The following is a 19,919-nucleotide window of genomic DNA, read 5'->3' on the forward strand; positions in this document are numbered from 1 at the left end:
ACAGAGGGCTCCAGCCTTCTCCGTGGCTCGTTAGAGCTCTGCTCACTGATAACGCCCCGCTTTGGAGCTACAGGGGAGTTGTTCTCCCATTTCCGTTAATTTACCACCCACTTCTATCTGAACAGATTGCTCTGGGCCCGATCCTGCGATATCTCCTGCCAGGCGCAGGCCCCAGGCCTGTCTGCTGATGAGCAGGATGCGGCCGGCGCGGCACTGGGGCACACGCATCCCTTGGTGCAAACCTCATTGCCTTCGGGGCCACCTGCACCAGTTGGGCGCCTTGGAAGCTGCGAGGTCCCTGGGTCGTGGCATGGACCCAGGGCCTCCCTGGCTTCTCCCCCCCGGGCAGGCTGCTGTCGGCAACGCTGCCCGGGCTCCCTGCCTGCGCTGCCAACGCCTGCAGCTCGCTGGCTTGCTGGATCAAGCTGTGCACGCTGCCCGCCCCTGCAGCAGCCGGGCACCATCCTGTGCGCGCAGCCGCGGTGCCAGCGCCGTGACCAGCCAGTACGTCCCGCGGGGACAGGCACCGCTGGGGAAAGGTGGGCGGTTTGCTCTGCAGGGGGATCCTCCTCGATGGTCCCCGGCGCACGAGCAGCGCCGGCAGAGCCCGCTGCCAGCCGCCCGCTGGTGATCCACCGGGGATCCCCGGCCTCGCCGTCCAGCTGCACGTGCTTCCCCAGCGGTGCCCGTCTCCGGGGGCTGGGCATGCCCTAGCCCCGCACCTCCCGGCAGCTCCTTCCTCTGCTCCCAGGAGTCAGCCGGGGCGACCCACGCCTGCCCCAACACCCACGTCCCCTTTGTTCCTGGTTGTTGCCGCTGTTCTCTTGCCTACTGGCGTTTAACCCTGCCCTGGGGGTGTTCAAAAATCCAGACCCGGCCCTGCGTCCTGTGGATTGTCCTTGTTTCAGCCAATTCCCACCTCTGAATTAACAGAGCAAAAAATAACGCAGAAGTTCCCCTTCTGACCAGACACTGCTGTACGCTGCTTAACTATGAACTTCAATGCATCCATTGTACATTTTTTTCTGTTTATCAACACGTGGTGGGGTAGGAAGTCCGAGCGGAGCCGGGACCATGATGAGCACAGACCTCCGCAGCCACCGGCCACCAAGCAGCACCGCAGCCGGGACCCTCCGCCGGGGCCGCGTTCCCTCCGCAGGAGGCCAGGTAGGCTGTGCAGGACAAGGCTGCCCCTTGCTTTTCCCGTTATCTGTAACGCTGGCCATAAATAATAATGCAGAACAATTTCATACAGCGCTTCGCATCTCAGAGCACCCCGCAAGCGCTCGTGGGTGCGGAGCATCTCCAGAGGATGAGCACCTCGCTGGCGGCCGGTGGCAGGTAGGGACGGGGGCCAGGGCGGCGGGACTCTCCCTCAGGCAGAGCTGCCTCCTTAAATGAGGCAGGAGGATGGCGGGGAGAGAACTGTGGCCTGCTCCGGGTCCTGTCTGATCCTTATCATCCCTACATTTTTGTGTATGATTCAATAAACTCCTTTGCTTGCACAACTTACTTGATTCTCATCGGCATGACTCAGGTGCAAATGATCCGCTCACATTAGCAAGTGATAGAGTTGAGCCCCGTGGCTACAAAACCTCCAGGAGATCCTAATTTTGATTCAGTCCTGGGGTCGAGCCCAGCGCTGCCCTCTTTGAGGGCCTTGCAGAGGGAATGGGGCAGATGAGGGTGGCGGGGCGGGTGCGTGCCCTGTGCCATGCTGGCCGTGCGAAGGGGGCCCCAGGCACGGCCGAGGCTGGCGTCTGCTAAACCTGCAGGAGTCTGGTAGAGTTTGGGGAGCTCCTGGAGCCCCTCTTCCCCCAGGAGCTCATCACATCCAGCCCCCGAGGCAGCTCTGTCCCAGGTCGGGCCCTAGCCTCGGGCGGCCAGGGCGGGCTGGGTGCTCGGGGGACGCGCATCTGCTGCAGGGAGCTGGCTGTGGGGACCTGCGGGTGCTCAGCACCCCTGAAAGCCCAGCCATCGTCGGGATGCCCAGCTCTGCTCGGAGGTATCTCGCTTGTGGGTGCCTGTGCTTGGAGGTGACTTGCCTGAGAACACGCGGGGCACCCGTGAGCCGCAGGTCTTCGGGAGCGTGTCCCGGCGGGAGGATCGCCGCCGCTTTCTGCTCACAGGAGGGTCCCGTGGCCGTGGCGTCCTGGCACTGTGGGGAAGCTGCTCCGCCGGCCCCGGGGCTGCAGGGGCTCTAGGGGACCCGCTGTCTGCGGCTTCGGCGCCTATTTGTAATTCGGGGGGAAGGGTGGGAGGACGTGTGCTGCCCCGTGGCAGGGCGTTATCTCCTGACCGTGCCCCAGAGCCGGTCCAGTGGTGACTCCCGTGTCCCGGGCCCGGCCCTTACGGGAAGAAGGGCTCTTGGGGACAGCTTTGGTTTCCGTGCTCCCCAAGCCTGCAGGCAGGGAGGAGGGCAAGTGAGCCACTGCAAAGCCGCGGCTGAGGAGCGGAGCCGTGCCCGGTGGCCTGGGGAGCGGGGCAGCAGCTGCGGGGGGAGGGGGAGCGGGTGCAGCGTTCCCCCAAGGCCTGCAGCTCGGGATGGGGACTGGCGTGGGGAGGGAGGCTTGCCATCTCCCCTACCTCCTGGGCTTGGCCCCATTTCCAACGTGTCTTGGCACCATATGGCGCTTGCTTTATTTGTTCTGCTGCGACTTGGGAAGGAGGGCAGTGTTTCATTGTCTGGCAGAGGAGGTGGGACGCAGGCACAGGAACATGCCCGTGTCCCGTGGGATCGCCGCCTGAGCCAGGCGCTCTGCGTCTCGCCCGAGTTGCAGGTCGGCGTCCTCATCCCCGCGCAGCCCTCTGCTCCAGAGGGGCTTCCCCGGAGAGCGGCTGCTGGAGATTCACCCACCCACGCGGCTCCAGAGCCGAACCAGCACCGCGTGTGCGGGAGCGTCCCGGTGCGGAGCATGACCGACCCGCGACGGGACGCTGCCTGGTAGGAGGAAAACGTGGCAGCGCTGTTACTGACTCATCAGAGCACAGGCAGCAATTCTGCGACAGCGATGCCGGGCTTGCCCAGCACCAAAAAGTGACAGCACGCTCCACCCACCTGGGCTTGCGGGGAGCGGGAGCCCTCTCCGCATGCCCGCTGTCTGGAGGAGCCGCTATCCCGTGCACATCTCCCCGTCCTGCTCCACGGCATCCCAAATCTCAGCCTACAGCCGCCCCCGCGCTCCCGCCGGCCCTGCCTTTCCCTTCCCTCTGCCTTTCCCTTCCCTCTGCTGCTCTGGCTGGGCTGGCGCCCATCGCTCCGCAGAGCTGGGGGAGGAAGGCTGCCTTGGAGGCGCAGAGGCCCAGCCCTGCCAGATTTGCATATTTTTTACTGGCCCCTAAACAAGACATTTCTCAGGGGAAGTGAATGCGTCGCCTTGCGTCCCCACGGGTGCTGCGTGCTGGGACAGCAGCTGCCGCTCACGGAGGGGCCGCGGTCCCGGCACCCACCGCGGGCTCGCCGCAGGCACAGCCCCGGTCCGCACGCCGCTGCTCTCCCCAGGAAAAGCTTTTTTCTTGGTGGTTTCAAAATCCAGGGCTTCAGCGCTGCTGACCTGGGCCCGGGTTCTGTCCCTCCTCGCTCGCAGGAGCCCCGGAGGCGGCCAGGCTGCAGCCGCCTGCACAAACCTGCACATTTTTATTTTTTCACTAGAATTTCCAGCATGTCCCTCCTCTCGTGTATAATTTAGTCGCATGAAAAGACGCCGTGCGAGGAGGGGAGAGGATGGGGAAACTTGCAAAGTCAGCCATGGAGAGGGAATCTGTGTCGGAAAGCATTACAAAGGGAGCCGGGGGATTGGCTCCAGTTGCTCCCAGTCGCTGTTTGTTTGTGCCAGCCCCTCAGGAGATCGCCCAGCGCAACGCAGGGCTCTTTCTTCCCCGCGCCCCTCTCCCTCCCGCGCTGCGGCAGCGCCGGGCTGGGGCAGCCGCTCGCCGTTGCTATGGCTGCGCCGGGCGGGCGGCGGGGGAGCAGCGCCCGGCCCCGGCCCCGGCCCCGGCCCCGCTCCGGCCCCGGCCCCGCTCCGGCCCCGGCCCCGCTCCGGCCCCGGCCGCGCCCGCGCAAAGCCGCGGAGGGGATTTTGCACCCGTGAGATCGGGCGGGGCTGCGCCCGCCGCTGCCAGCGCCGGCGGGAGGAGGAGGAGGAGGAGGAGGAGGAGGAGGAGGAGGAGGAGGAGGAGAGCGGGGCAGCTCCGGGCTGGGCGGCAGCCAGCGGCCCGGGGGGGCCGGGAGGGGCGGCGGGCAGGTAGGGCGGGCAGCGCCGCGGCCCGGGAGCGGCGGGCGGGAGGCGGCCGGGGCCGCCGCCTCTCCCCGGGGAGCGGGGGCCCGGCCGGAGCAGCGCGGAGCGGAGCGGGGCGCAGCTGATGCCCGGCCGCCCCCCCGCAGCCGGTGCCGGGCCTCCCCCCCGCAGCCGCCGCAGCGTGGGCAGCTGGGGCCGGCGTGGAGGCGCAGCCGCGGTCCCGCGTGTCCCCGCCGGCACCGCGCGGCCCGGCCCGGCCCGGCCCGGCCGGTCCCCGCCGCGGGGAGGGGAGGGGAGAAGCGGCCGCGGCGCGGCGGGGGTGCCCGGTGCCCCGGGCCGGCGGGGAGCGCTCGGGGCCGCCCCGCAGCCGGGGGCGGGGAGCGGCGGGGGGGGCCGAGGCGGGGGCAGGCTCCTGCCCGGCGCGGGGGGGGCCCTGCGCTGCAGGCAGCTGCCTTCAGCCCTGCCAGCTGCCTGGTCCCGGGCCTCCGCTCCGCCGGGCTGCGCCCGCCTGCAGAGGGGCTGCTCGGCAGCAAGCGCTCCGCCGCGCCAGGGCTGCACCCGGGGCGCCCGCCCGGCTGCGGGGCTTCGGGGCGCAGCCCCGGGCTGCAGGGAGGGTGCATCTCCCGAGCCGCGGTGCCGGGGGGCGGCGGCAGCACGCCAAGCCCCGGCCCTCGCCGTGGGAGGCATCCACGCCGTGGGAGCCATCCACGCCACACACCCACGGCCGAGGGCTGCAGCGGCCCGGGCTGCGGCGTGCCCTCACCGGGCTGCAGCCCAGCCGCGGTGCCCCCCGTGCCACGGGGGCCCTGTGCCCACCGGGTCCCTCCTCTTCATCTGCACCCAGGGATCTGCAGGCGACGGGCCTGCCAGGGCCGGGGGCAGAGGAGCTCCCGCACGCCCCAGGGCTCGCCTGAGCCGCTGCGTGGGGTCGGGGTGGCAGCGGGACCATCGCCCGCACCGCGCTCTGGCAGTGCTGCGGCGCAGGAGCGAGTGTCGTGGCCTCAGCGGTGCCACCAGGCCGGGCCCCCGGTGCTCCCCGCTGCCCCGCAGCACCCGCTGTGCAGGCAGGGTGCCCCCGCGCTCCCGATTACCATCTTGTTTGGAGCTGCTGCAGCAACTGTAATTTGATGCTCTCAAAGTTGGTGTTTACAAGGGACAAGGCAGCCATCAGAGGGCTCTTCTTGTTCTCCCAGTGAAAGAATATTCCTCTCTCCGCAGCATGCGGCTGCTGTGTGCCAAGCGCTGCCCGGGTTACACTGAGCATCTTTCAGAAACACCTTATGGGGTCAGCACCTCCGGAGCCGCTGTGCTGCCCGGGCAGCGGGGTCGGGGACCCCACAGCGGGGTGTGTGGCGGGACAGCGGGTGCGGACCCTCCGGCGCAGTCGGCTGCTCAGGGCCAGCCTGCTCTCCGGTGCCTGCGCCGGCCGCACGCCGTCGGGAGGCCACCCGCCAGGCTGGAGGTGCTGGGAGGTGGGCGAGCTGGCGGCCCGTGGGACTCATCAGCTCCCTGTTGACAAATCCTTTCACTTGCGAGCAAGCGGAGCGGGACGGAGCCTGGCGCGAGGCTTCCCAGCGCCGCTCCAGCCCCGCGACGGCTGTGTCCTCGCTGGGACGCGCCGGTGTTTCGGTTGCTGCTGGGACCCCACATGTCGCCCACCTCCCTGAGCCGTGGGTGGGCTGCTGAGCTGCCCCCACCAGAGCCCTAGCACCCCCAGGCCGCCCCACAGCCCCACCCCGCAGGGCTCAGCTATGGAGCCGCAGAGGGCGCCTGGCATCCGCGCCCTCGTCTTTTCACCGGGGCTGAAAATCGCATCAGTCGCCATGCTCCAACCCCAGTTCCCGTGCGGGCGCCCCAGCGGGGTCTGGGCACTTTGGCATTGCTCCTGCAGCACAGCGTGACGCGGGGCTGTGCCTGCCGAACAGATGGCCCCAGCGCAGGCAGCGCTGCCGCAGCCGGTGTTGGTGACAGAGGGGGACCTGCTGCCCCCCGGCCGGTCCGCCGCGGCCGGGAGCGGGGAGCTGCGCCCCGGCCCTTCCGAGGGGCCCTCAGGAGGGTTGTTTGCAGAACGCCAGCGACAAGGGCAGGCTCTGCTCCAGGCAGCTCTGGGGTAGCGGCGCAGGGATCAGCAACAATAACAGCTCCGCAAGCCCTTTGTGTTGCGCCGTGTTCAGGCGATGCGGTCTGTCACGGGGCAGCAGATCCCCCATTTGGGGGTTTTGTGCCCCCAGCTGATGGGAGTCCTGCTGGGAGGAGAGTGATAGATAAAAGCCAAACCAGCTGCAAGAGGGAGAAGCATTAAATGGGTGAGGCCTTGGGCAGGAGGGATTGGGGACTGCGGGCACCTGGGCTGGGGCGGGAGGCTATAAGGCAGGTTGGAAAGCAGGGCACGCTACGGCAGGGAATGGCCTTGGGAGGGGGTGAGGCTGGAGCTGGAGGCAGAGCAGGAGCACGAGCACGAGCACGCAGCGGGCTGGGAGGCCACGGTGAGCGAGCTGCGGTTATTCACAGCACTGTTATTACAGCCGCCCATTTCTAACGCCCTTGGCAAGGCGGGAGCACGATGCGCTCCAAGAAAGCGTGATTGCCGGGTCCTGCCCCTTGGCCCGGTGCTCACCGTGTTGTGCAGATGGAGCTGCCGGTGCCTCGGCTTCGCTGCCTGGAGGGCGAGCGAGATGGCGGAGGGGAGGCAGGACTTGTCCTCGCGGGCGCGGGCAGAGCCCTGCGGGAGCGGGGACAGAGCTGACGCCGTGGGGGATGGAGCTGGTGACGGGGAGAGGAGAGGAAGCCCCTGCCCGCTCTGCCGCGTCCCTGCCCCAGCCGGGAGCGCTTTTTCCTCCTTCCCCCGGGGTGGAAGGAGCGCTGGGCTTGTAGCCTGCGAGGGATGGCTGTGCCGCCTGCAAGCCGCTCTTGTCGGCGGTGCTGGGCTTGCATCCGTGCGTCCCGCAACCCTCCGAGTGCGGTGTGGGGCCCGGGGTTGGCCTGGCTTTTCCCTCCGATCTCTCTGCTCCTGGCTGTAAGGTTGGTTTCTAGGCAGAGCCTTAAAAAAAGCCATGCATACAAGTACTAAAAAAAGCATAATTTTATTCAATAACTGCATTGTGTGCTCAGAATTCACTTATACGTGGATGGATCAAGCAGAAAAGCTGGTGAAAAGGCGTGTGCTCCCCTCTCCCCCGCCTGCTCCGCAGTGCTCTGCCAAAGCCGCTCCGTGCCGGGGCTCCGGCCGTGCTCCGGGGACTCCGGCCCCATGGGCCTTGCGTCCCTCCCTCGGCCGGGCCAGCCGGCGGGGCTCTGCCTGACCCCGGGGTGCCCCGCTCCGCACCGGGGGTGGCACTGGGCCGGGCCCTCGTCCCGCGCTCCCACTGCCTTCCTCGGGCCTGGCCCCGCAGCGGCCACTCGCAGCGGGGGGCCCGGGCGCCCGCCAGCGTCCCGCACGCCCCGCGTGGGCGGCGGGTTGGTAACGTCCGTGTGTCCGTATGCACACGTACAGCCAGCCCCTCAGCAGTAGAAGCTAAAAATACCCACCTGGCTGGGTCCCCAGCCGCCGTGGGGTGGCCCCCAGCGAGGCAGTGTTTCTCCCTATTATTTTTATTTTATTAATCTGCCCCTAGCAAAGCCAACCCGACCGATGCGCTGCCCCGACCCGGCACATCGCGGGGTGCTGGGGTGGGACGGGCTGCTCGGGCACCCTCCCCAGGTGACGCGAGGAACAGGGACAGTCGTTTCTCAGTTTTCTTGCATTTTGAGTGAGTCTGGGAAGCGAGGAGGGGGTGCGCTGCCGTGACGTGGCTCCTGCCCCCGGCCCGCAGGCTGAGGCGGCGCGCGGGGCCCTGCTCGGGGCAGTGGGTGCCGCTGCTCACGGCTGTCGCTGCTGCAGGGGCCCGGGGGTGGCACCCGGCTCTGGGGGGGACCCTGGGGTGGCTCTGGGGCTCCCGGCTGGGAAAGCGCTGGCGGGGCTGCAGGGGCGGTGGTGCCGCCGGGGCGGGGGAGGGATCCCTCGGAGGGAGAGGGGCGGCCAGTGGCGGGGGGGGAGCGGGGTGGGGGATGCAGGGAGCGGTGCAGGGGGATGGAGGTCGGGATGCAGGAGAGCTCCGGGGGATGCGGGGCGGGATGCGGGGAGCGGTGCGGGGGATGCGGGGCGGGATGCGGGGCGAGCTCCGGGGGATGCAGGGTGGGATGCGGGGAGTGGTGCCAGGGGATGCAGGGCGGGATGGAGGCCGGGCTGCGGGGGATGCAGGGAGCGGTGCGGGGGATGCGGGGTGGGATGCAGGGAGAGCTCCGGGGGATGCAGGGTGGGATGCAGGGAGCGGTGCCAGGGGATGCAGGGCAGGATGGAGGCCTGGATGTGGGGGATGCAGGGCGGGATGTGGGGAGAGCTCCGGGGGATGCAGGGCGGGATGCGGGGAGAGCTCCCAGGGATGCAGGGCGGGATGGAGGCCGGGATGCGATTGCGGCGGTGGGGGGGGGGCGGGATGCCCGGGGGCGCGCGGCGCTGCGCGGTGCTCTGGCGCCCCCTGCTGCCCCGCGCCGCGCACTGCAGCGGGGGGGGCGGCGCCCGGCGGGGCGCGGTGCGGTGCCGTGAGCTCGCCCGGGCTCAGCCGCGCTGGGCCGCGCGGAGGGGGGGTGGGGGGCCCTGCCCGGGACCCCCCCACCCCAAACCCTGCCCCGCGGGGCTGCTGAGCCGGGAAAATGGCGGCGCCCCGCTGGGTCTCCCCGGGGAGCGCCGCCTCCACCCGCCCCTCGTCCCGCTGCGGCCCCGCAGCCGGCCCTGCCGGGAGCCGTGGGGGAACGTGCGGGGACAGCCCCAGCCCCGGGGGACGGCGGGTCCGGCCAGCTTGGCTCTGGTGTGCCCCAGGGTCCCAGCAAGGGAAGGGCCCTTGACCTTGCTTGCAGCCCCCAAGTTTTCCCGCGGAAGCGCGAGCAGTGCCGCGGTGGCCGTGGGTAGCTGTGCTCCCAGCGGCCTCGGTCGAGCAACGCCTGTCCGCAGGCAGGCAGGCAGCATCCCCCCCGATCCCACCCGCTGGCGTGAGACAAAGCTTAGGGAAGGATTCGGGCTCGGCTGCGGCTGGGGACGCGCGCGGTCCCTCCTCGGGCTGCTGCCCCGACACCCGGCCCGAGGGCACCGTGCGCAGGGGCTGCGGCTGCCTCGGGGCTCAGCGCTGCTGCGGAGGCTGGCATGGGGATGGCACGGGGGCTCCTCGCCTGCTGTTTTGCGGCAGCCGATCGCTACTGGGACTTGTTAAGAGCGTGCTTTCAAACAAAGGTATTCCTCAGTGCTGTGAGATGTGTCAGCAGCACAAGGGTTAACCCTGCTTTCCCTCTCTTTCCATGGTGAACTCGGTGGCGTGGTTGGGGATAACCTCCTTAGCGGCTGCGCTGCGGCAGCGATGCCCCTGGGACAGAGCAGCCCTATAAAATGGAGCTGTGCGCTGCGGGGCACCGCTGGGAAATGGTAGCTGAGCCGCCTCGGCGGGCAGGGAGCTCCCCCCACCATGCGCCAGCCCGCCGTCACGGAGGGGAGCCGCTGGACCCGGCTCTTGGGGACAGGGCTGGTTTGTCACGGCGGGTCCGGGTGCTGGTAACGAAGCTGTGCCCGCAAGGGAAGCCGTGGCAATCAGTCCCGGCTAGGGCTGCCCCGAGGGTGCTGGGTGCTGTGAGGGGCCAGCCCAGCCCTGACCCCGCAGCTCGGGGGGCTCCTCTCTGGGCTGGGCTCCAAAACGGCCGCGGAGACTCTGCTCCCCCTCGGCCGCCCGCAGAGCGGGTGCTCGGGGCTGGGGTCGGGGCTGGCAACGTGGGTGCACGCAGAGGCCTCGGCACCGGCCCTCAGGGCATCCACGTTGTGCCAACCACGCAGCCCCGAGCCCCGCGGTGGGGTCTGGGGAAGCCCGGCGATCCTCTCCCCGTCTGCTGTGTCTCAGAGCGAGCTCCCGCCGTCCTCCTCGGTGCTGGCACTGGCGCTGGTGCCCGGGAATTGTTTGCTGCCTGTGCTGTTGTGCCACAGGCCCTGTTTCTGGTGGCCACCTCCCCGTGCTGGGGGAGAAGATGGGTTCCTTATGCTGGAGCATTCATTTGCTCCGCTGATCGACAGCCTGCGGTCTGGCTGAGCAACCCCAATTGTTCCCAGTGTGCCTGGACAAAGAAGTGCCTAGAGAGATGGCAAGGCTTAGGAGAAGAGGACATGCTAGGAATATTTCCACTGCCTTGGACGCCACCAGTATTTTTTCACCGCTCCAGCAAGAATGGGAGGCAGCAGCCCAGTTTCACAGGCAGGCTGGGATGCCTCCCTGCCTGTCTCGAGCAGGGCGGGCGCAGAAGCTGGTCCCAAGGCAGGCTGAGGGCCGGTTCCTGGGGAGCGTGTCCTCAGCAACGGCGCAGCGCCGCACCGAGCACAGCGCTCGCCGGTGGGGCAGGCAGACGCCAGGGGCCTCTCCCCGGAGCACGGGCCACAGGAGCCCCACGCACCCCCAGCAGGGCCCTGCCGGCGTGGGGTGAGGAGGGCAGGACTGGCTTCACCAGCCACGCTGCTCTGTGCGGGGTTAACGCCGTCATGGAGGCAATGCCCTTTCCATTCCCCTGGTGCTGGTGCTCAGCCGGGCCAGGCACCACGCCGTGGGCTTTGCCTGGCACGGGGCTGACCTCCAGGCTGCTCCTGGGGCCCGCTGCCTGCCGGTTCTTCTCCCCGGCTTGTCTCACCTGCCACGGCTCATTCCCAGCTGTTGGCCAACTCTGAGATTTGTTGCCCTGTTTTGCAAACAGGAAAGCTGGGACAGGGATAAAGACCAAGCTTTCAAAGCCCTTGGCATGGAGCAGCTCCCGGCGAGGTCTGCGAAAGCGGGGGGTTCCCACGGGAGATCGGCCGGTTCCCATGCGACCTGCTCAAGGTCAGGCAGAGCAGGCAGCGAGCCCCGGTTCCTTCCTTCCCCGGCGGCCCGCGGGCTGCAGGCAGGGGCGGAAGCGGAGCCTGCGTCTGCTGCGCCACCTCCGAGCAGGGGGAGGGTGGCGGGCGCCGCCGAGGCTTTTGTTCTTGGGGCTTGGAGGGCTCACACGTGAAGGTGTTTGCAGTGGTGAGAGGATGCTGCGTCCGAAAGCGTCCCGGCTCACTCGGTCATTAGCATCTGCCGTGGTTGAGAATCGCAACTGCCTTGAATTGGTGCCGGGAAGCAACAGAGCCCGGGAGCGCAGCCCCCGTCTCCCGGCTGCCCCGGTGTGCTTTCGCAGGAGGCTGGCAGGGCTGAGCGCGTGGGATGCCTGGCAGCACGGGACCCCTTGCAGCCTGGCTCCTGGGGACCGTTCTGCCACCTCCCCCGGGTTCAGGAGAGACCGCCCGGCAGCGGGGGTGCAATAAGGGGGTCCCCGAGGCAGCAGAGGGTCCCCACGGTGGCGAGCGGGGCTGCACGAGCATCTAAGCGTGCAAGGGGGTGACTACGCTGCGGCTTCAGCACAGCAGAGCCGCCCCTGCCCCGCTGCAGCCCCCGCGCCTGTGTGTCCCCCCCGCTCCCGCCCTGCAGCGGGGCCTGGGCAGGAACGGGGGGGGGGCTGCGGCACAGCTGCCCCCGGAGGAAACGGGCCGAGAAAGCCCCCGGGAGGCAAACCGCTGCAGCAGCGCAGTTAGCTTCACCCCAAGTTGTAGGAGGCCCCTGTTTCCCCCGCGCCCACTGTCCCGCGGAGATTAGCTCCCGGCTGGCTGGGCTTGACGGGCAGCCGGAAGAGGCAGCGCAGCGAGCGCCGCGGGGGCCGCCCGGAAACCCGGGCAAAACGGGCACCGCGGCAGCCCCTTCCCTCCCGCCTGCGGCTCGGTCCCTGCTCAGCCCTCGCCGCCCACCGAGCCCCAGCGCCGGGGGCCGGGCATTTGCTGTCACCCTGTGTGCTGGTGGCAACGCGGCGAAGCCGGGGCCATGCTGCGCAGGAAGGGCACGGCTGTCGTGCTGCGTTTCCCAGCGCCATGCTTGCCCCTGGTCAGCACGATCGGGAAGGCAACCCGGTTCCCCCGCAGTTGGCGTCACCTTGTGCCGGCGCCACCGGAGCCGGCTCCCTCCCCGCGCCCCTTCCCCGCCGGGGCTGCCGGCTCGGCTCATGCTCAGCCAAGTGCGCGGGATGGAAGGGCGCTCCCGGGTACCGGGGAGCGCTGGCGGCGGCGCGAAGGTCACGCCGCATCCCAGCGGCGCGGCGGCAGCGCTCTAATGCCGCTGATCAGAGACGCCCGTGGGGATTGCGGAGCAGCGTGGTGACCCCTGCGCTTGGGGTCAGCGGGCCGCGGCGTGCGTCAGCCCTGAGCGGCTTAATCCCAACCGGGCAGGGGGAGGAGCGCGGGGGGCGGCGGATTCCTGGCCCACAACCGAGCCTGGCATCTTCTCCGGCATCGCCGTGGTCCACCTCCCGCCGTAACCGGATAGGGTTGAGTGGTGCTGCCCTGGCACCGGGGGGGTGAGGAGAAATAATAGGAACAGGCAGCAGAAAATGTAAAGAATAAAAATTCCTTTTGTCTTGAGAAAGCAGCCCTTCGGACATTTTCTTCCTCCCTGAAATAGCTTTTCCTGCCACCCCAAAGGAGACGGACTATTTTGCAGGGCATTATTTCAGAGGATTTTTTTTTTTTTTTTTAATTTTACCGTAATCATGTGACAAAGCTTGTGAACGGCCTGATACGTGGGAAAATAAATACGCAAACACTGTCCCCGAGTTTGCCAGCAGGATTCCCCGAGCTGTTTCCCGAACACTGGGTTCAGCCCGTACGCGTTATCCGTTCTAGTCACTCGTGCGGGACTGCATGAAATGCAATGCAGAAAATGACTGGCTTTTCTGCAAGCTGAAAACCTGCGGGCAAAGCTGTGAGCTGCAGGGAGCCTTGCGACTCCCTTCTCGCAGAAGCCGTGTTTTTGTGCGCGGCTTTGGCTGGAGCAGAGGCAGGCGCAGGGAGCCGCAGTGCTGCTTCCCCCCCAGCAGGCTCGCAGGACGCCACGGGACGGTGAATGACTGCAGGCGTGGGCTGGAAACGGAGGGGATCTTACTGGTGCTGCTGGTATTTACCCCAGTGCTGCAGCTCGCTCCCTCCACTGCGACTGCCGAGTTTGTCGGGGACATGGGGATGCCTCGGGAAACGCCGGCGGCGGACGGAGCGCGCTGTGAGCGAGCCTCGTTCAGCTCCGCGCTGCGGGCACGGCGAGCTTGGGCTGCCAAGAGGCGCTGGACAATTGGACGGTTCGGCACGGGAGGAGCCTCGGCGCACTTACCATCTCCCGCTGCCCCGGGCCGGGCCGGGGGCTCCCCTCTGCTTCCCGACGAAGAGCTCACCCTCGCCGTTAGACAGCCGAGGAGTCGAGCTCACGGCGCTCGCGGGGTTTGGACCCGTGTCCAGAAGGGAGCGGCCTGGGCCTACCCGCGCCAGGACGCGCCAACTGCCGGCTAGAGAGCCGCTCGCCAGAGCCCAGCGCACGCAAACCAGATTTATCCGGTCACCCCCGAGATGCTTTTCCCCCTGTGCGCGGAGGCAGATGTTTGGCTGTTTAAGATTTAAAATCATCTACCGCCGAGATGCTCGTCAATAATGAGGCACGACTGGGAAGGACGTAACCAATCCATTTCTCAGGGCAGGAGAAGGGAGAGGCTCGGAAGCGAGCAGGCAGGGAGTCGCCAGGTCAGAGGCTCTCCTTGCCTCCCTGTCCGCTCTGCTGAATTCTTCCAAGCTTGAGAACGATTGCTTGTTTCTCTTTTTCTCAAAAAATCAAATTCTGATACAAATGGGGCAGGATGGGAATGAGTTTATTTCTTTGCTGTTTTAATACAAGTATCCACGTATTTCTGACTGCGATTCCTCATAACAGTATAAAAAAAAAAAAAGAGGTGAGTGGACTCGTGGCTGCTTTGAAACACGTGCAGTGTCAGGTTCTGCAGGATTGATGGGTCCTTCTGGGCCGCGACACCACTGCTTGTTGCACGGCCCTGTCTTCTCTTACAAAGGTGTTGGAGTCAGCTGGAAAGAGCGGCTCTGCAGGCCCACGAGGAGAAAATAAACATCCTGGACAGATGTCGGGTCAGGCCATGCAGTTTCAGCTGAAGCTTTCCAGACTGGTCTTGACCCGTTCCATTTCATGCAGAAAACTGTAGAACTGGGGCAAAGTTAACTCTGCAGGAAAAAGAGGCATCGAGTCTTACATTTCAGGTTACGCTTGCAACATTGGGAAAGCCACTCTGGTGCTACCGCAGAGCAACTCTGTTCACCGAAGCCGGCAGGATTAGACACGGGCACTCTCGCAGCCGTTTCACGCTAGCTGGGCTGCGCGGGATCCCGGGCTAGGATTCTCCCAACAGCAACTGACGCTTGGGAACCGTTTTACTTTCTTCATCTGCCACGCTGCTCTGGCCGCTTTTCACGGCTCTGCGGCATATCTGTATTTACTTAGGCAAAGACGTGAAGCCTGCCCCCAGTCAGCGCTCCCAAACACCTCCGGAGCGGCCGCGGCGGGAGAGGCCGGGGCAGGAGCAGCGGCAGCAGCCGAGCGATGCTCTCGCACGGACCCGCGCTGGGTCCGCGCCCAAGGCTCCCCCAGCACCCCCCGGGAGCTCAAGGCTCCCCCAGCACCCCCCGGGAGCTCTGTGCTGCCGCTCCGCTTTGCGCTTGCTTCTTTTCCAGAGCTGTTAACTCACCTATATACACGTTTTCCATTTGGCTCCCTTTTTTAATCACCAGCTTCAGCTTGGGGGAAGAAAAAGCAGAGGTATTTTAATTCAGAGAGACCTATATTCTGAGCACCACGAAAAGACAGAAGTACTGGGGCCTGCTGCGAGTTCCAGACGGGCGGAGCGCTGCAAGCACGCACACCTTTGACAGGCCTTTGGGGAAGTGTCACGGTAGGACCAGATCCCTTAGGTGCCGGGGGGATTTCTGGAAGTCCGTACAAACGACCGCGTTTCCCCTCCCTCCCCAAGGCAGCGTGACCTTTGCTAGAGCGAGCTTTTTGAACAGCTGTGCAGAGCGGGCTACGCTCCTGCGATACACGGTGTCTTCAGGAGAGAAACAACTAGCAGCGCGCCTGCTATCTGCTGGCAGTTGCACTGAAAGACCGAGGCAGATGCCCTGTTGCAGAGCCTGTTCCTACGAGATCTGGCTTCCCTCTAGTTCCTCTCGCGGCCGGTGCTTCCCACGTGCCTGGTCCCAGCTCGTTCCTTACCCGCGCTACAACCTGAACTCTCTGATGTAGGAGACTTACCTGTAAGAAGATACTTCCCACTTTTTCCAGTTCACTGCTCCCAGCAGTCACTGAGTCGGAAAGAAGAGAAGGGAGATAATCTGTTAGCTAAACTGTGAAATAAAAAGTTATTTAGCGGAGAGCTGCTGTTGGGTTTCCCGGCCCATTCAGTTGATGTTTTAGCTCTATTACCTCCAAACTTCCACTCCATATCTATCAGCTGGTTAATCATCAGCGTCTGACCAACAGCCAGGCGTGTTAGGGTGGGGGAATTCACCTTCCACTGCAAGAGCAAAAGACACACAAGCGATCAGTTCAGAGAGGCCTCTATTTATGTTACCTGCAATTCCAACATGAATTGGAGACTAGGCAGGCTGATGGCAGAAGTCAAAGCGGAGATGTGTAAAGGGGCAAACTAAAGCGGTCGGAGGGCTTTCAAAGATGTCCGAGTCCCACTAGGATTTCCACCTGCCTTGTGGCTGCTGCACGGGAAACTCGCCGCTTTTGTTGTAACACCGGTTCAGTGTAACAATATCTGCGCAAAAAGTCGCGTGTTCGTGTAACTGTGTGACCCCGGGGCTCAAAGCACGCAAAGGAGGAAAGCGATCAAATGAAAGCCACACAGAAGCGCAGGAATCGCGGAACCAGCGAGGTGGAGGCCACGGCAAACCAGAGGTATCATCAGACAGAGTTAGCCTTATCAGCTACCCGAGGATCTTCAGTTCAAAATTCTGAGCTGGTTTTGAAGAAAATACCCAAAGCGCTGACGCATCTCAGTATCGCAGCGGGGTTTTACAAGTTCCCACTCAAAGACTGTCATTTTGTTAGCTTAGAAACAAGCAGAAAGATATTAATACCTGTTCTGCAAAGTAACTGGCTTTCTCTTCACTGAGGCCTGTGGGGGAAACCAGAGGAGATTACTATACGTGATAAATATTAATTATCTTTTATTTAGTGAAAGTCAGGTGACCTACCTAGAGCAATAAAATCTGCTCTGACTTGTTCAGAAGACAAATTCCTCTTCAGGGCACCTGAATAAACAACGCAAAGAAGAAAAGTCACTTTTTACTGAGTCAAACCAATCTTTACGGAGTCAAATACAGGCAGGGAGGGAGACCCCGCGAAAGCAAGCCTCTGTTCTGGGGCTGTGTTTTGAAACAAACCACAGCTCGTCAAGATAGGAAATACAGTTGTGCCTGCTGGTATCTTTGCAGATGCCCAGTGCTTTAAAAGTCAGGGCGACGGGAGTGCCGGAGAGCAGGGAGAGATTTCATTGCAGGTAGCCATGGGAACAGCAGCAGCGGCTGTGTTTTGAAGTTGCTGCTTTCGCTCCTGTAGAAGCTTTGCTTGTTAAAGGAGAACTGTTAAGGCTGGCAGGCTCCTAATTTGACCTACCTGCTGTGTTTTGGATTATGGGTGTGAACGTGTGCATATAACACTTTCCCCTGCTGCGCCTGCCTCCTTTGTTCTGGGGCACAGGCAGCACATGGAAGTTTACAAGGATTCTGTTCTCTGAAGCCAAGAGCAGGAATCTCATCAATTCAAAGAGACTGCCAGTCCCACGTGGCTTTCCGTCTGTGCAGCACACAGGCAAAGTTATCTGCCGTAATCTGTTCCGATACCGGCTGCAGCATCCCAGAGCTAATGAAAAGGTACAACGGGATTGGAGCCAGTGCACGCAGCCAGGAACGACGAGACCGAGTGCACCTGGTCCAGAATCGGGAAGGGAGAAAATGCCGATTCCACGTTCAATACCCCCAAGACAGCTGTAGGAAAGGAAATTATTCATTGCTACTCCTGGACAGAAGAAATGGCTTGAAGCAGTAGAACGAAAGTTTAGAGCAAACGCAGGAAACAGTTGTGCATGCCTTCGCTGCTGGAAGAAAGTTATGGGGAACCCAGGATGGAAGGACAGCAGCAAGGGACTACCGATAACAAGAAGGATCAATGGGATGAACGTGCAGCGGAGGTGTGCGGTGCATTATCAAATGGCAGCCACGACATCGGAGTAATCTCATGAAGTGCTGAGTCTGGGGTATTCACGGGGAATCCCCCTGCCCCTCTTCCCCACTATTTAGGAATGAGAAACTGCTGGACACAGAAGCGTTTTTCTAAAACAAGACTGCAAGGACAGATGTCTCCTTTACGTGGCCTAGAACTATGCTGGTTTGCAGCCCACTCTAGAGCGGCGTGTACACTGTCTTATCTGCCCCAAAGAGCGCTTGTCCTTGCAGGAATTACAGTACTGGGTCACTTGGATGGAAGTTCCTACGAAGACTTGGTGCCAACATAAGGCTGCGCTGGTCTGGCAAAAATGGATTTACAGGTACAAGTTAAACCAAGCGCCGTCACAGTGTTGTGCTTGCATTTAATGCATAGATACTTAAGCGAGTTTAGTTAAGCCTGTGAAACGTGTGTGCAGGCAGGGTGTAAAGAATACAGCAAAGCCTGAGTCACCAAACAGGGACATTTCAACAGGAGAATTTTTGATTCTTAAACGCTAAGCCGTTTATTAGCTACCATTAGCACTTATTGTGCAAACCAAGCGCACTGCAGTTCTGAAGACACACTTTAGCAGCATGCAGGAATGGACGCAGTAGTTTGGCCTCAGGGTAGCATATGCAAATGTATCACTTACCATTAGGTACCAGAAGAATACTTTTGACAATGTTTTTCAGGGGGCCCAAGCTGATTTTATTCATGGTGGCAAAGTCTGAGAGCTGAGTCAGAAACCTTTCCACCTGCTCAAGAGAAAGAGCAGGGAGACAATCTTATCTCTGCATGCTTCTCACAGAGCGCTGCATTCACAGCTGCCCCTCCGTGTTCTGCACGTGCCTTACCTCCTTGGGCTCTGTTAGAAAGCGGAAGAGCACTTCAGTCAGCGCTGAGAATTGCTGTAAAGAAACAGGAGAGTGTTACGGAGCGGGGCATCAGCACGCTTCATTTCTCCGCACCTCGCCACCCCCATCACCGCCACGACTAGGTGGTGATGTTCCACCTTGACGCAGCTCCACCTGCCCCCAGTACATTGCTCCCAGAGTTTGACCTGCTGTGCTGGCAGGGTACCCCCGTCCTCGGCATTACAAGATGCCTATGGATGGGGCTTGCTCATGGATGCTTTTCAGAGACTCTCAAAGGGTTTGAGCAGCTGGTAGCTGGCGCTGCACAGGGCTTTTGTGACTCGTGGCTAATCGGAAGCTGCTGTTCTATCCTGCGTAATCCAAAAACTGTGAATAGGAAAAGACGCGAACATCTACTCTCATGTTTCACAAATCCCACGGGGCAACCAGACTAACTCGGGAAAGGAAAAGAACTGGTTAAAGGTCTAGTCACTGCCTTCAGTTTTCTGAGCATGCAGCTGGCAGGGCTGGAGAGCCTGCCTGTAGGGCAGGGCACCACCACCCTCCCTCCCCTGCCGGCACCAGCGCTGGCCATGACATGGGTACGGCCGGCTGCTCTGTGGCTGCACGTGGCTCATCCCGTCCTACCCTCGTCGTCAGCCCTGTGACCCTGTAACCGGGCTGTTACCCACGGTTCTGCCAAGCTGAGCTAAAAAAGCCTCAGCTCTTCCACCACCTCCAGCGCAAGCTGAACCAGCTTCTGGGATGCGGCTGCACAGCCGGTGTGTTGGCAGCCCGGAGGCAGACGTGCACTGCCAACCGGGACAAGAGGGCAGTGGGGTGGCAATCACAACCCCAGCGCTGTGCAGTCCGACCGAGAAACACCAGTGCTCGACAGGACCCCGCTGCCCACACGGGCACGACGCGAGCCCCTTCGTCAGGAACGCCCTGCAGCCCGAAAAACAAGCTGCCGCGGTGCGCGGGGCTCGCCCGGCCAGGCGCGGGGCCGTGCCGCTGAGCTCGGCGCCACGCTCCACAACCCTGCCTCAGACACCAGAAAACGCGGTTCCCTTCTGGAGCGGGCTGAGACCCGGCAGGGACCCTGGCACTGGGGCCTGGACTGGGCCCGGCACCGGCGCTGCGGGGCCTGGAGGCCCGACGGGGCCCGGCGCCGGGGCTGCGGGGCCTGAGTGGGCCCAGTACCGGGGCTGCGGGGCCTGGAGGCCCGACGGGGCCTGGCACCGGGGCTCTGGGGCCTGCTGGGCCCGATACCGGGGCTGCTCCGGAGCTGCGGGGCCGGCTGGGCCCGGCACCCCGGGTGGCGGCTCGCCCCGGCCGGCTGCGGCTGCCCTGGAGCCGGCGGCCCCGCGGGCTCCGGGGCCGGGGCTGCTCCCGCGGCGGCGCCCCGCCCTCCCCCGGCCCGGCCCGGCCCCACCTGGGCGCTGAGCTGGTTGAGGTTGTGCATGTCGCCGCTCACCGCCTCCGGCACCGGGTCGCGGGTGAAGTTGAGCAGCCCCATGGCGGCGGCCGCGGCTCCGCCCGCCCCGCCCGGCCCCGCCGCCGCCGCCCGCCTCAGCCTGAGCATTGGCGGCCGCACTTTCCGCACCGCCGCCGCCCCCAGCCCCGGCCCCGGCCCCGCACCGGCGGAGCGG

General features: G+C 64.3%; 1 protein-coding gene across 4 annotated transcripts; it reads right to left on the bottom strand.

The window, feature by feature from the left end:
* Window positions 1–13,983: 13,983 nt before the first annotated feature.
* COMMD7 (COMM domain containing 7) lies at window positions 13,984–19,919 on the bottom strand. 4 transcript variants are annotated; one of them, XM_087749786.1, is made up of 9 exons: window positions 19,745–19,919; window positions 18,268–18,321; window positions 18,066–18,171; window positions 16,402–16,458; window positions 16,285–16,322; window positions 15,620–15,710; window positions 15,449–15,498; window positions 14,886–14,934; window positions 13,984–14,364 (listed from the first exon to the last, which is right to left on the bottom strand). In XM_087749786.1, exons 1-9 carry the CDS (start codon window positions 19,850–19,852, stop codon window positions 14,288–14,290), a joined length of 630 nt encoding a protein of 209 aa, XP_087605912.1. In that variant the 5' UTR covers window positions 19,853–19,919; the 3' UTR covers window positions 13,984–14,287. The 4 variants fall into 4 exon arrangements, with proteins under 4 accessions (XP_087605912.1, XP_087605910.1, XP_087605913.1 ...); XM_087749784.1 differs by having other exon boundaries at window positions 19,703–19,917; XM_087749787.1 differs by having other exon boundaries at window positions 18,066–18,168; window positions 19,745–19,915.

The sequence above is a fragment of the Nipponia nippon genome, unplaced genomic scaffold (assembly GCF_047370975.1).
Source record: "Nipponia nippon isolate SJK-2023a ecotype South Korea unplaced genomic scaffold, ASM4737097v1 scaffold_13, whole genome shotgun sequence".
Taxonomy (NCBI): domain Eukaryota; kingdom Metazoa; phylum Chordata; class Aves; order Pelecaniformes; family Threskiornithidae; genus Nipponia; species Nipponia nippon.